The sequence below is a fragment of the Fukomys damarensis genome, unplaced genomic scaffold, assembly GCF_012274545.1.
Source record: "Fukomys damarensis isolate Sample0158 unplaced genomic scaffold, DMR_v1.0_HiC HiC_scaffold_28, whole genome shotgun sequence".
Classification (NCBI taxonomy): domain Eukaryota; kingdom Metazoa; phylum Chordata; class Mammalia; order Rodentia; family Bathyergidae; genus Fukomys; species Fukomys damarensis.
Genome location: NW_022900940.1, coordinates 46468002 through 46481248, shown reverse-complemented (window position 1 = coordinate 46481248; position 13247 = coordinate 46468002). Strand labels below are relative to the sequence as shown.

At 43.8% G+C, this 13247-nt stretch overlaps 1 protein-coding gene across 1 annotated transcript in view; it reads left to right on the top strand.

Moving 5' to 3' along the window:
- Positions 1-432: 432 nt before the first annotated feature.
- Positions 433-13247, top strand: part of LOC104849952 — a 41238-nt gene continuing 28423 nt past the window's right edge. The window contains exons 1-6 of the mRNA XM_010606586.1: positions 433-509; positions 946-1808; positions 1912-2119; positions 2438-2512; positions 9045-9139; positions 9348-9448. Coding sequence (XP_010604888.1) covers positions 2026-2119; positions 2438-2512; positions 9045-9139; positions 9348-9448 — 365 coding nt within the window. The 5' untranslated portion in view covers positions 433-509; positions 946-1808; positions 1912-2025. The remainder of the gene's footprint in view (positions 510-945; positions 1809-1911; positions 2120-2437; positions 2513-9044; positions 9140-9347; positions 9449-13247) is intronic.

The window sequence follows — 13247 nt, the reverse complement described above, 5'->3', positions numbered from 1 at the left end:
TGAAGAGTAAATCAATGCCCTATAATGGATGCTTTATGCTCTCGTTCTCCGCGTGCTGTGTTCATGATGTCCCTGAAGTTACCAAGTACATCACGCTCTCTTGACATTTTCAGGTGTTTATTACGCACTCTCCACCTTGTGGAACAGTGTGCAGTAAAGGCAGCGTCTGCTGCGTCCCTGCCGTGGCTCTTCTCCTGTCCTTGCCCCCTGCCTTGCGTCAGTACCTGGGTTACAGGTGGAAAGACTGCCCTTCCCTGCCGGGCACCCCCGGCAGGAAGGTCCAGGTTGGCTCCCCTGCTCTTCTAGCTGCGGCCCTCTTCAGAGCCTCGCTGACGGAAGTCGATTTCAGCTGCGATGTCACTGCTGCTCCTCGGTACCTGTTCCGCAGACTCACTTTTGCCCCGAAGCAGTGGCCTTGCAGACAACGAGAGACAAGTGGAAAGAAGAGGTCCTTCGTGCAGGGGACCCCGCGTGAGCCTGAGCCGGGCACAAGGATGACGTCTCCCCAGGTGAGGACACGGCCCGCACCCCACCAGCCTCTTGACATGAGGCATAGACAGGGAACTCCCGAGAAAGCCTGCAGCCCCCACTTCTGCTTCTAAGGAATTTTAGGGATCATTTGGCACTATACAATGCGATCCTTCTTAGCTAATTCCAGACCCTAATATGTACCCCAGACACATACCCTCCCAAGTATAATTCCTTTGAAACTAAATAGGAATAATAATAATTGTAATTACTATTAAACAGGAATAATAATATATGAATGCTATTATATAATAATAATTCTATAAACAGGAATCATAATAATTAATAATAATATCTCCACCCAGCCCCCACCAGCTTGTTCTACTTTCTCTGTTGTGAGACAGCAGCACATGGATAACCTCCCATCTGGGCTGAACTACAAAAGCACATTTCATTCCCAGTGTTTTCTCATTTCAGAACACAGACGAATCTTGCAGAACACTTTGAGAGCTGCCTTACAATGTTGTTCTCCTGGTAATAAGAAATACCACAAAAAAGTCAATATTATCCTCCAACTCAGGAGACAGCTTGATGTAGACAAACACTGAGAGACAGAAGAGAAAAAGTAGTCTGACATCAGCAGGGCCCTTCCTACCACTGGTGTGCGGGACAGACTTGGACGGGCTTCTCTTCTTTCTCCTCATCCGTAGACCAGGAGCGACGAGATGGACTCAGCACCACTCTGGGAGGAGCAGGAGGCCTGCGGCGCTGTCCTCACTGGGGCCATCAGAGCTCTCAGCAGCACCCACCTCCTTTCTCTTCTCTGCCCCACTGCACTGCGGCAGCTCTGGAGTAGTGTGATCCACTCCTGACCAGAAATCCTGTACCCACTGTGTGTCTGAAGGAAAGCTCTTTGTGAAAGTTTAACTTAAAAGAATCTGTCACCCAAAACTGGTCTAACGTCAAGGGTGGAATAAGACGCCACTGCAGCAGACGGGGGAACAGAATAGACAGCAAATGAATACCGCGGGAGGTCACAGAGGGGCTGCTGCCACAAACAAGAGCTGCTGACAAACTGAAATGTCCGGCTCTGCATGCAGGTCACGTCACTTCCACTGTTACCCACAGACGCAAGGGCCACGGGGGGGCAGGACAAAGCAGAGAGGCCATCGCACGTGCTGGTTAACAGCGAGGGTGTGGAGACAAACAGAATTGCTGCCTGCTCAGGGCTTGGCCCTACCCTCGTGCAGCCCCGAGTGAGCCATTTAACCTCCGTGAGCTGCAGTTTCTCCTCTGTGGACAGGGGTGATACACTAGTCTCTGATTTATGGGTGGCTGTTGTGAGTATAAATATTGTAAAGAACACAGAGTGCTCCGCACAGTATCAGCCAAGCAGCAATTGTTCAATAAATGTTATCAATTATTACTGTTCTTTTCTCCTAGACACCTAAGGTCCAGTGTGATTCACTCCTAATCACAGAGCTCCAACCTTGCGATGCTTCCGAGGCATAGCAGGAGTCTGGTGCTTGGCAACAGAAACAAACACAAGGAGAAGAAATGTTCATCTCCGAGGAGTCTCCTCCTCCATTCAGCAGTCAGAGAATGATCTGGCGGTACCTGTGGGGGGACAAGGTCCGCCCTCACACTCAAGGTGCGAACTCCAGAGAGCATGCTCATTTTAGCTCGCCAGTCTCCCAGAGCTAAACTAAGCGATACGGCCTATAACTGAAGGGGACACAGGTGCTGTGCTGCCTGTGTACCTGCCCCTGGCTTGTGCAACAGTGGAAATAACAGTACTTCTCAGTGTCACCTTTTTCAGATATCTAGAAAAGATAGGAAGCCTGGATTTCTGCCAAGTGACAAGTATTTAAAGTGAAATCTACGAGATATACCAATAGTTTCCTGAGTAAAAATTAAGTACATTTTTCAGAGGGTCCTGTATTTCTTTACTCCATGGTGACTTTGACAGGAAGCCACAATATCATCGTGCCGAAGATTGGACATCTCAGCCTCAGTGTGGACCAGGACCAGATCAGCCAATGGGGTAAGTGTGATGCTGAAAGACGTCAGAGGGAAACATCGCTTACAATACTCCTGTGTTTCCCAGGTTTTCCAGCTGGGAAAAAAGACCCCTGAGAAAGAAAACAGATGACTGAGCTGAGATTCAAGTCAGTAGCTCTGCTGAGCCCATCCGGAGGTTCCAGTAGTCAATAACAGAAAACACATTCATAATTTTGCATCATTTTCAGCAGTCACATGTAGATACACATGTATACACATGTAGGCTAAATAACATGTAACTGAAATACCGTGAAACTATATACTTGATAAAATTTGAATTAGAATGCTCCTGGGTTTTGCCCACAAATATGAATAGCAGGTCTAGTCATAACTGCTAAAAACTGGAAAGAATCCAGGTATGTTCTAGCTAGTGATAAGCAAAGTGTGGTAAATCCACGGAGTGGAATACTACACAGCAATACAAAGGGACAAACAGCACATCCCTGTCATCCAAGCACTTAGGAAAGCTGAGGTAGGAGGATTACAAGTTCAAGTCCCACCTGGGCAACTCCATAATGGATAATAGATATTGGCAAGTAGGAAGAAAATGTTCAAATGGGAAGGGGAACAAGGGAGGGGGAGAAAAAAGGAGGGCAGGGAAAAGAAGGGAATAGAAGGAAAAAATTGAAGCAATGCTTCTATAAATAAGGAGGGGGGCCGGGGATTTAGCTCAGTGGTTCGGTGGCCTGTCTTGCAAGCATAAGGACCCGAGTTTGATCCCCGGGACCAATAAATAAATAAATAAGGAGGGGAAGAAGGAGTGAGGGAGAGGAGAGGAATGGGAGAAAAAGAAGAATGAAGATAGATCACGTACAAGGGAACAAATTCCTAATGATGAGTGTGATCATTATGTATATCAAAAGTATACTGATACAATTAATTTTAAAAATTAAAAAATAAAATGCATTCTGATTTCAGAGATGTTAAAAGTGAAAAAAAAAACCACCCTAAAATAGAAAAGGTCGGGGCTATAGCTCAGCAGTAGAAGGCTCTAGGTTCAACCACCAGTACCACAACAAAACAAAACAGAACAGATGAACAAACTGGTAATGCACACACCTCAGAGGTGGATCTCCAAAGCTGAGGCCTTGTGAGAGGCTCTAGGCGTCTAAAGACTTCCCACGCCATAGATCTGTTTATAGGATTTTCCAGAAGAGACGAAACCGCAGTGACAGAAAGCAGCCATATTTGCCAGGGGCCAGGGGAGAGGTTTGGGATTGTCTTGAAGGTGATGTGAGACTTCAGCAGGAGAGGCTCAGATCTTGATTGCGGTGACATTACCAGAACTCACAGCTGGACACCAAGAAGGACGCGTGTCACTGCATCTACGTTATATTTCAATAAAAGTAAAAGAAAAAAAATGACTGGTGACTCTGGATGCAACAGAATCCCACGAAGAAGCACGGCTTCTTAGACGTAGCTTTCAAGAGCTGAGGCCCCTTCCGGAGGTGACCTCGCCGCTCAGCAGGGCTGCAGTGAGTCGCGCTGAGCCTCAGCACCCTGCACACAGCACTGGCTATGGAGACAGGGAGCCCCTGCTTCCACCTGAGCCTCCACCCGGCCCTGCTGGGAACGAAGGCCTCCAGGTCCTGGGGCTTCCAACTTCCCCGGGAAGTGACGCGCTCAGATGTTGCCCAGACTGTGGGCCTTTCTTCCCGGAGACTTCTTTTTCCATCCCACTGAAACGCACTGGTGGAAGAAACCCGTGTCCCCACCTACTCGAGCTTCTGAGGCCCTGGTTGGCCTCAGACCCGGCGGTGCCTTTGTTGTGCTGAAACTGTTGCCAGGGACCTGACTCGTTCTGGAACTCTCCTGGAATAAATCAGAGAAAGGCAGCAAGATCAGGTGCGGGAGAAGATGACTGTCCAGGCCTCAGAAGAAAAGCAAGGTAATCAGGCTTCAGAGCTAAGTAGCAGCTACCACATGGAGGTGGAGTGTTAGGTCACGTCACACCTCCCTTATATCCCCTCCCTACTAGAGTGCCATAGGCTTCCTCTTCTCTCCCAGTCCACAGAGAAGCAAAACCAGGGAAAACACCCCTGGCCTCAGCACATTTGAATGTGTATTTGCATTCTCAGTAGTGAGCAGAGCAGTCCAAATGGAGTAGTGAAAAAGAGGGGAAAAAGCAAAATATCTCATTAATTTTTGCATTGATTTTCATGTTGCAAAGATAGTCTTTGGGGCACGTTGAATTAAAGAAGTATTTGAAAAATTAATTTCCCTATTTCTTTTTGCACTGTTTAATGGGGCCACAGATAGATTTAAATTTCCTGTACAACCTGTATTACATTTCTAGTGATCACACAGCTCCATAACCCTAGCAAATACTGAAGTTAAGTTTCTTCTTCCATGCGTTGTTGTTGTAGGGATCGAAGCAAAGCAAGGTTAAGAACCAGGGATTGCATCTCGATTATAGGGAATTTCCCAGAATGGCTGGGAGACTTGAATAATTTATTGCACGGAGCACTCAGAAAATATTCAGTGATTGTCAGCATCCTATAGAGAAGCCCATATGGGTGGGGACAGATTACAGAGTCCAGTGATGGCCTGAGCCATTCCTCAGCAAAGGTATTATGCAGAGGTCTGTGAGCAGGGTCAGTGCTGTGCCCTGGAGGCAGAGGCCGGTGGTCATGCTGGGCTGTGTCAATGCCAGTGGCCTCGAGTGAAGGAAGAAAGTGCAATTTCCAGGAGGAAAAGGCAGGCCCTCCCCACCAGTGACATCGAAACACGCCAGATGGGATGCAGTGCCAAGTGGCTTAAATGGGCTAGAAAAGTAAAGAATGTGATATTTCTGATGCTTGAAGTTCTATATTACAAATCACGGTGGATTCACATAATTTTGCATATCCATGGGAAAATATTTTGGAATGATACATCTTCGAGCGGTTACCATTTGGTGTTTCTTGTGGTGGCGTAGAACTTAGGGAACCTTTTGATTTCTGTTGTGTTACTTTTTCCATAGGAATTAGGGACAAGGAAAATATGCCCTGTTTTAATAATAATAATAATAATAATTAAAAAACATTTGGGAAAGGTGACAAGCCCCAGGAAAAGCTAAGTTGTCAGAGATGCTTCAGGGATTTTGCAGATGTAGGGCAGAGCCTGTCATTCACCCACGGGTCCCAGGAGGGGTCCCCGGGAGCTGGCCTGTCTCGTGCCACATCTTCAGTGGCCCCCATCCAGGCATCACCACGGAGAGATGTTCTGGAATGGTCATCAACTGCCTGCGCTCCTCTCCCGGCACAAGGAGGTACGCTTGAGCCCGCACCGGCTGTCCCACAGCTGCTCAAGTCACTCAGGTGCCCACGGATGGGTTATCTGTCTCCCTATACTCCCCACAAGCGGATCAGAGCCCGACCTAACTCGAGGGACAGCAGTCTAATCGCGTCATTCAGAAACCCGTCAAGAGTGTTGGTCTGAGATATCCAACAGACACCAGGGAAAAGCTGAAAGCAGAAAAAGTAGAGGGACACAGGGAAGCCGAGAATGGTAGTGACAAGAACGTTAGTCCTGAGGGCTCAGCTGGGCTAAGTTCTAGGTTTTGCCCCAGATACTGTGATTTTGGAGTTCTATGAGAAACTGGGGGACATTGTAATCATTTCTTGTCTTTTATTCAAGTTAAGCCTGTTCGGTTTCAGCAGCTTATGATAAAAAGATCCTAAGGAATGTAGATAAAATGTCTATCTACACAGAGCTTGAAGGAGCAAGGAATTATCCTCACTTCAGAGGGTCTATACATTACTGCCAAGATTAGTCTCAGCTTCTTTGTCTGTAATTATAGGGTCAGAATAGCTCTCTTCCCTGCCACCTCACCGCAGCCTCCTTGGCTCCCCAGCCTGCCACACTTGGTGCTAACACCAGCCCACCTTGGGGCCTCTCTTACACAGAATAATTGCAATTGAACGTCTCAGCTTCTTTGTCTGTAATTATAGGGTCAGAACAGCTCTCTTCCCTGCCCACGTTATGAATGTAAGGACCAGACATGCTGGAGAACTTTAACAGCAGTATGACTGTGACTGCAATCTGACCCTTGCTGGAGGCCAGCCACCTCACCGCAGCCACACTTGGTGCTAACACCAGCCCACCTTGGGGCCTCTCTTACACAGAATAATTGCAATTGATTTTTCAGCCTTTAATAAAGATCATCTACACCATTACTATTAGGAAACAGAAGGGGGCACCCTAAGAGTATTTGACTAGTGGCAAATAGCTGCTCTAGACACACCTTTCTACACCTCCTACAGTGAATGCTTTCTCTCAAGCATAAGAAAGAAAATGCTTAATTTTATATCTTAAAGTATTCAGTGGAACCATATGACCAGTGCATAAGATCAAGAGCAACTAGGTAAAACTCGGAGAAAAAGGCAAAGCCGAAATAAAGTAGTGTCTGCCAAATTTAGTCTATCTCTCCGAAAAAATCTAATTTGATTTCTACAGTAGTGTAAATACAAAAGGGTAGTTAAAAATATTTTTACTGAATGACTGTGGAAAACAATTAGGAGAAGGAAATAACAAAATTAACCTCCAAGGAGCAATTTCCATAAGCCAAACACGTATATTATGAACATTACTTCATGTTACTGCAACCCTAGGACATGGGTACTCAAATTCCCCCAGAACTTCAGCAATAAAGCCAGCCACTCCATCCTGCTTATTTTAAGGTAGCACTTCTTTCCACTGATCCAAGCTGTCTTCTCAGTGAAGGCCTGGAGTAAACGAGTAGATCATCCAAGAAATCTTTACCGAATTAGGCAGATCTAAGAATGGGCCAGGAGAGACAAAGACAGAGAGGGCCAGGCATATGTTAGCCATTTGCTAGTTGACGAGACAGGACACCCGACACCCACGACCTGAAGGAGGAGAGGTTTGTTTGGTTCAAGGCTTCTGGATCCACTGGCCGAAGGGAGAAACGTCCTGGAGGACAACAGCTGCTCAACCTACCCAAGGCAGCGGGAAGCAGAGAGAGAGGAACCGAGCTGAGGACAAGAACCACCCTTCCAGGTTCAGCCTGCAGTGGCCACCTCTCCTACCTGGCCCCCCTGCTATGCACAGACAGTGCAGCACCCCTAATCCTGTGACTTCCTGAGAGCCCCACCTCTGAGGCTTTGGGGGCCAAACTGGGTGCCAGCCATCCCAAGGTGGAAGAGCAGAGTGTGCGGAAGGAGGAGGGGAGGAAGGGTGAGGAAACAGCAGAACAACAGGGAGAAAGAGGGGAAGGGGAGAGAACAGGAAGACAAAAGAGCTTCCCTGGGCCTCTGCAGAGACCTTCCTGGGTCTGAGAGCCGGCTCTTCTTTGTTCTCTCACTCAGAGCTCAAATGCACAGACTGGCCTCAGACAATGTCCCTGCGGGCTGCAAGGTCCACATCTAGAGCCGACTCTGGAAGGAAGCCAAGGCAGCTTAGTGAGGCACCATCAAAGGCAGGGTATTGACTTAGCCAGCTCTGAAACAGCCTTCTCTGAAAGGCTCTGCCCTCAACAGCTGTTCATTAGTTAATGAATATGCTGTATTGACTCTCAAGGTAGGCAGGAAAGCAACCTCAGGGCAAATCTGTCAGTGTAAGAGCCTGGAAGCTTCCCCTCCTCCTCTTCCTCTCCCCAGAGCCTGGGGCCCAAGGCTCTCTGGAGGGAGGTTCTATCTCCACACTCTGGGAAGTCCTGAAATAAAGATGAGGGACACACCTGCTCTTCCCTTTCTCCGAACTCTTTAGGATGGGGCAAACTGAGTCCCAAGTTTGGGTAACTGAGGTAATAAGATTTTTTTAAAGTTAATTCTTTTTTATAATGCATTTGGAGAAAGACGAACTTGCTTATGAAGCTCTCAATCACACAAATCCTGTACTAAGGAAGCATTTATATTTTTAAAGTAAAGTGGATTTATTTTTTCAATATTAGGAATCGAACCTAGGACCTTCACACTGAGCAACGTCCTCAACTTCCCTCCCCTTATTTTTTATTTGGAGACAATGTCTTGCTAAGCCAGTTTACCTGGCTGTGCTAGAACTCTCTCAGTCCCCCTAGGTGAGGCTCCCACAGCGCTGGGATTACAGTGTGTGCTGCCATCCTGGCTGTTTTTATTTTGTTTTGTTTTAGAAATTAGATTCCACAACATAATCCATGCTGACACAAACTCATGCGCCAGGTTCCCAAGAGCTGGGATTATAGGTGTGCTTCACCAAGTCCAACATTGAAATCAATAAAAACAAACAAACAAACAAACAAACAAGCAAACAAAGAAAAAACACCACAGGAGCAGTAGTATGCGGGTCTGTCGGGACCATGAGTACTGAGAACAGGGCAGGAGTGGCTGAACTTTGAGATGTAGAGCACAGCTCAGTGGAAGGCAGAAACAACTCTCAGTACGCTGTTGGGTGCATAGTACAGTAAACCGTGGGTTGAAAAGATGGTGGATAAATCAGAATGCACTGGAAAAATAGATCAGTGTGTTAAAAGACAAAATTGTACGAAATCTCATTTTACAGGTTTTAATTGGGCTTATTTGTGATTCTCAAATCAGGTGGCAGTCCAGACCAAACCTGGCTCAGTGGCCTCCTGCACCACTCAGGAAGGTGCTACTTTCGGCCCAGAGGAAGAATCGCAGGGCAAACAGAGGTGAGAGCACAGCTGGTTGGCACAGCTGTGCCAGTCAGCGGAGCACGGCTTGAACGGTCGGCTGCCTGTGATTTGCCAAGTCTCAGCTCCTTGGAGGAAGAGTAGGTGGTGGTCTGTTTAGGCCTCAAGTTGGTTGCAGTTCACTATGTGCAGAGAGATCTTGAGGCCAGTGGCCCAGCTTCTCGGTGCCTCATGCTCCTCGACACAGGTCCTGGCCTGGCCCGTTGCTGTGAGGGTCACAGTGAAGACCACCCAAACATTCAGCCCCAAATTCCACATGGACATCACTGATGGAGTTAAAATTGTTTGGTATAATAAAATAAAGAGATAATGCATGTCTTAAGTTTCACTTGTCAGTCTGAATATGTTAGGTTCAGGTCAGTATTATCAACTCTGTCATTTTTTTCCATTTTAACAATGACGTTATTTCAAGTTTAATCATGATGTTAGCGAATCATTCAATTGAATCATTTTCCCAAAATATAATATTGAATTTCATGAGTTTTAAAATGTAAATGTATTCCTCACTGATACATTAAAGTGTGCATATAGATAGGAAAACTTATAATGCTTCAATACAGGTATACATTGTGTAACGTTTAAACAATTAAACGTACCTATTCCGTCAAGCTTTTATCATTTCCTGCAGTGAAAACAGTCACGATTCCTTTTTCATTCTGAAGTACACATCATTGTTATATATAGCTCACCTAGTGCGCTACAGCACATCAGAATTTCTTGCTAATGTCTAACTATAATTTATTATCCACTGGTCAGCCTTTTCCCATCGCCCCTTCCCTCTACTCTCCCCAGCCTCCGATAACTGCCATGCTATTCTGAACTTGTCTTTAATCAACGTTTTCAGGTTCTATACATGGGTGAGGTCATTCTGTACCTGCTGCTCCTTGCCTGGCTACTTCACATGGCTCTTTCCACCCACATTGTGGCCAATGATAGTATTCCACTGTCTTCATGTCCCATAGGGTATAGGCACCATGCATTTTTCTTTCTATCAGTTGGTGAACACTTAGGTTGTTCTCCTGCCTCAGCTATTGCAAGTAGGGCTGCAATGAGCAAGGAGTGCAGATGTCTCTTTGGCACACTGAGGCCATTTCCTTTGGGTATGTGCTCAGGGTGGGATGGACAGATCATATGCTAGTTCTGCTCTTAATGCTTCTGAGGAAGCTCCAGACTACGAGCCATGATGGCTCTCCTGATTTACATTCTCACCGCTGCTGAGCAGAGTGCCTCTCTCTTCATCTCTTTACCAGCACTTGTTATCTTTAGTCTTTTTATATGGGCCATTCTAACTGGAGTGAGATGATATCTCATTGTGGTTTTCATTTATATTTTCCTTAAGATTAGTTATGTTAATCATTTTTTCATGTACCTTTGGCCATTTATGTTTCCTTCTGACAAATATTTATGAAAGTCTGTTGTCCACTTAAAATCAGATTTTTTGGGGTAGCACTGGTGATTGTTGTTAAATTTCATATTCTGAGACAGGGTCTCACTAAGTCACTAACTAGCCTGAGCTAGCCTTAAATTTGTGATCCTCCTGCTTCAAATTTTCAGGGTGCAGGGATTATGAGCCTCCACCACCACACTTGCCTCTGATTATTTGTTTTTTCATTATTTAGTGTTTGAGGTTTCTTGTGTATTTCAGATAACTCCTTATTTGATATGCTGTTTGCAAATACTTTCTCCATTCTCTAGGATGTCTCTTCACTCTGTTCCTTGTACCTTTTGCTGCGTAAAAGCTGTTGTTTGATGTAATATCATTTGTCTACTTGTTTGTTTGTTTGTTTTCCATGCTCTTTGGGTCTCATTCTTCAAAAACAAATTTGTGCATTCCAATGTCCTGAAGCATTTCCTCTATACTTTCTACTAGTTTCACAATTTTGTCTTATATTTAAATATTCAGTCCTTGTTTTTTTTCAGGTACCAGGGATTGAACTCAGGACCTTGTACTTGCAAGACAGGTGGTGGAACCACGGAGGTAAATCTCAGGCCCCCATTTTGAGTTGATTTGTGTAACTGGAAAGAGATAGGAGGCACAGTTTCAGTTTTCTGCATGTGAATAACCAATTATGCTAACACCTTTTATTGAAAAGGTTATCTTTTCTGCAATGGGTATTCTTAGGACCTTTGTCAGATTCAGCTAACTGTAGATACTTTGATTTACCTCTAGGCTTTCTATTCCGTTTCACTGCTCTATCGGTTTTTATGCAAACCATACTGTTTTGTTTACAACAACTTCGTACTGTTTTTGAAGTCTGGTGGTGTAATTCTTTTTGCTCATGATGGCTTTCACTCGTTGGGTTTTTGTTTTTGTTGTCATTATTGTTGTTGTCTCATATATACTTCAGGGTTTTTGTTTTGTTTTGTTTTGGTCTGTGAAGAATGTTATTGATATATTAATAAGAATTACATTTAATTGGTAGATTGCTTTGGGTATTAGGGACATTTAAAAATATTGATTCTTCAATCCATTAACATGAGATTTTTCCACTTTTTGTGTCCTATTTAATCCTTTTCTTTCTTTCTTTTTCTTGTGTGTGTGTGTGCTGGAGATCAAATTTAGGAACCTGTGCTTGCAAGGCAGGCAGTGGAACCACTGAGCTACATCCCCAGATTATTTAATTCTTTTCATGAATATTTTGTAATTGTAATTATAAAGTCTTTCATTTCTTTGGTTAAATTCATTCCTAGGGTTGTTTTTAGTTATTATAAGTGGATTGCTTTATTGATTTCTATTTTAAATAATTTACCTTGTCATATATAGCAATGCTACTGATTTTGGTATGTTGATTTTTTTGGCCTATAACTTTTCTGAAATTATTTATTGTCAGATTTTTATGGTGAAGACTTTGGGGTTTCCTATATATAAGATCATGTCACCCAAAACCCGACAATTTGGCTTCTATTTTCAAATGTGGATACCTGTTATGTCTTCCTCTTGCCTAATAGCTCTGGCCAGAACTTCCAGAACCCTGTTAAATGAGGGTGGTGAAAGTGGGTATTCTGGTCTTAAAGATCAGATGTTAAAGAGAAAGCTTTCACTTTTCCCCCATTCCATATGTTAGCTGTGTACGTATTATAAATGGCCTTTGAAACATTGAGTACTTTCCTTCTGTATGTAATTTTTTCAGTGCTTTTATCATGAAGGGATATTGAGTTTTATCAAATGCCTTTTCTGCATCCATGGAGGTGATTGTTTAGGTTTTATGCTTCATTCTGTTGACGGCATGTAACCCACTTGTTGATTTGCATATGTTCCACTAACCTTACCTTCCTGGGGTGAGTCCTAATTCATCATGGTGAATAATCTTTTAAATGTGCCGTTATTGAGTTTGGTTTACTAGTGTTTGTTGAAGACTTTTGCATCTATGCTCATCAAGGATATTGGTTCATAGTTTTCTTTTTTGTGTGAGTCGTGTCCTTATCTAGATTTTGATATAAGGGCAATGCTAATATCATCAGAGAATATTTTCCAAAGAATAGTTATCTTTCTAATTTTTGGAATAACTTTAAAAGTTGGTATTATTTATTCTTTAAGTATTTCTTCCAATGTAGTTGTAGGCCCCTTTGTCAAAGATTATATAGCTGAATGTGCATAGGGTTGGTTTTATATTTTCTATTCTATTCCATTGAAGCTCATATCTGTTTTTGTGCCAGTCTCATGGTGTTTTTATCACTGTAGCTTTGTAATATAACTTCAAGTCTCGAATTGTGATGCCTCCCACTTGGTTCTTTTTGTATCTTAGGCCATCCTTTTATTTTTAATTGGAGAGTCCTTGGCAATAGAACTAGTTTCCTGTAAGCAACATATGGCTGGGCAATGATTTTTGGTTGTTGTTTGTGTTTTGGTCCATTTGGACACTGTATCTTTTAATTGGAAAATTTAATATATTTATACTCAAAGAGATTAACAAAAGGTAAACAGATATTTTGTAATTCATTTGCTAGTTTTATTATAGTTTCTTTCTTTCTTTTCACTCTTTTAAACTCTGCCCTTGGAATTAAATGATTTTCTCTAGTAGTTTATTTCTTGTTTCTTATTTTAAATTATTATTAAACAATCACTATCTTCAGGAACCATTCAGTT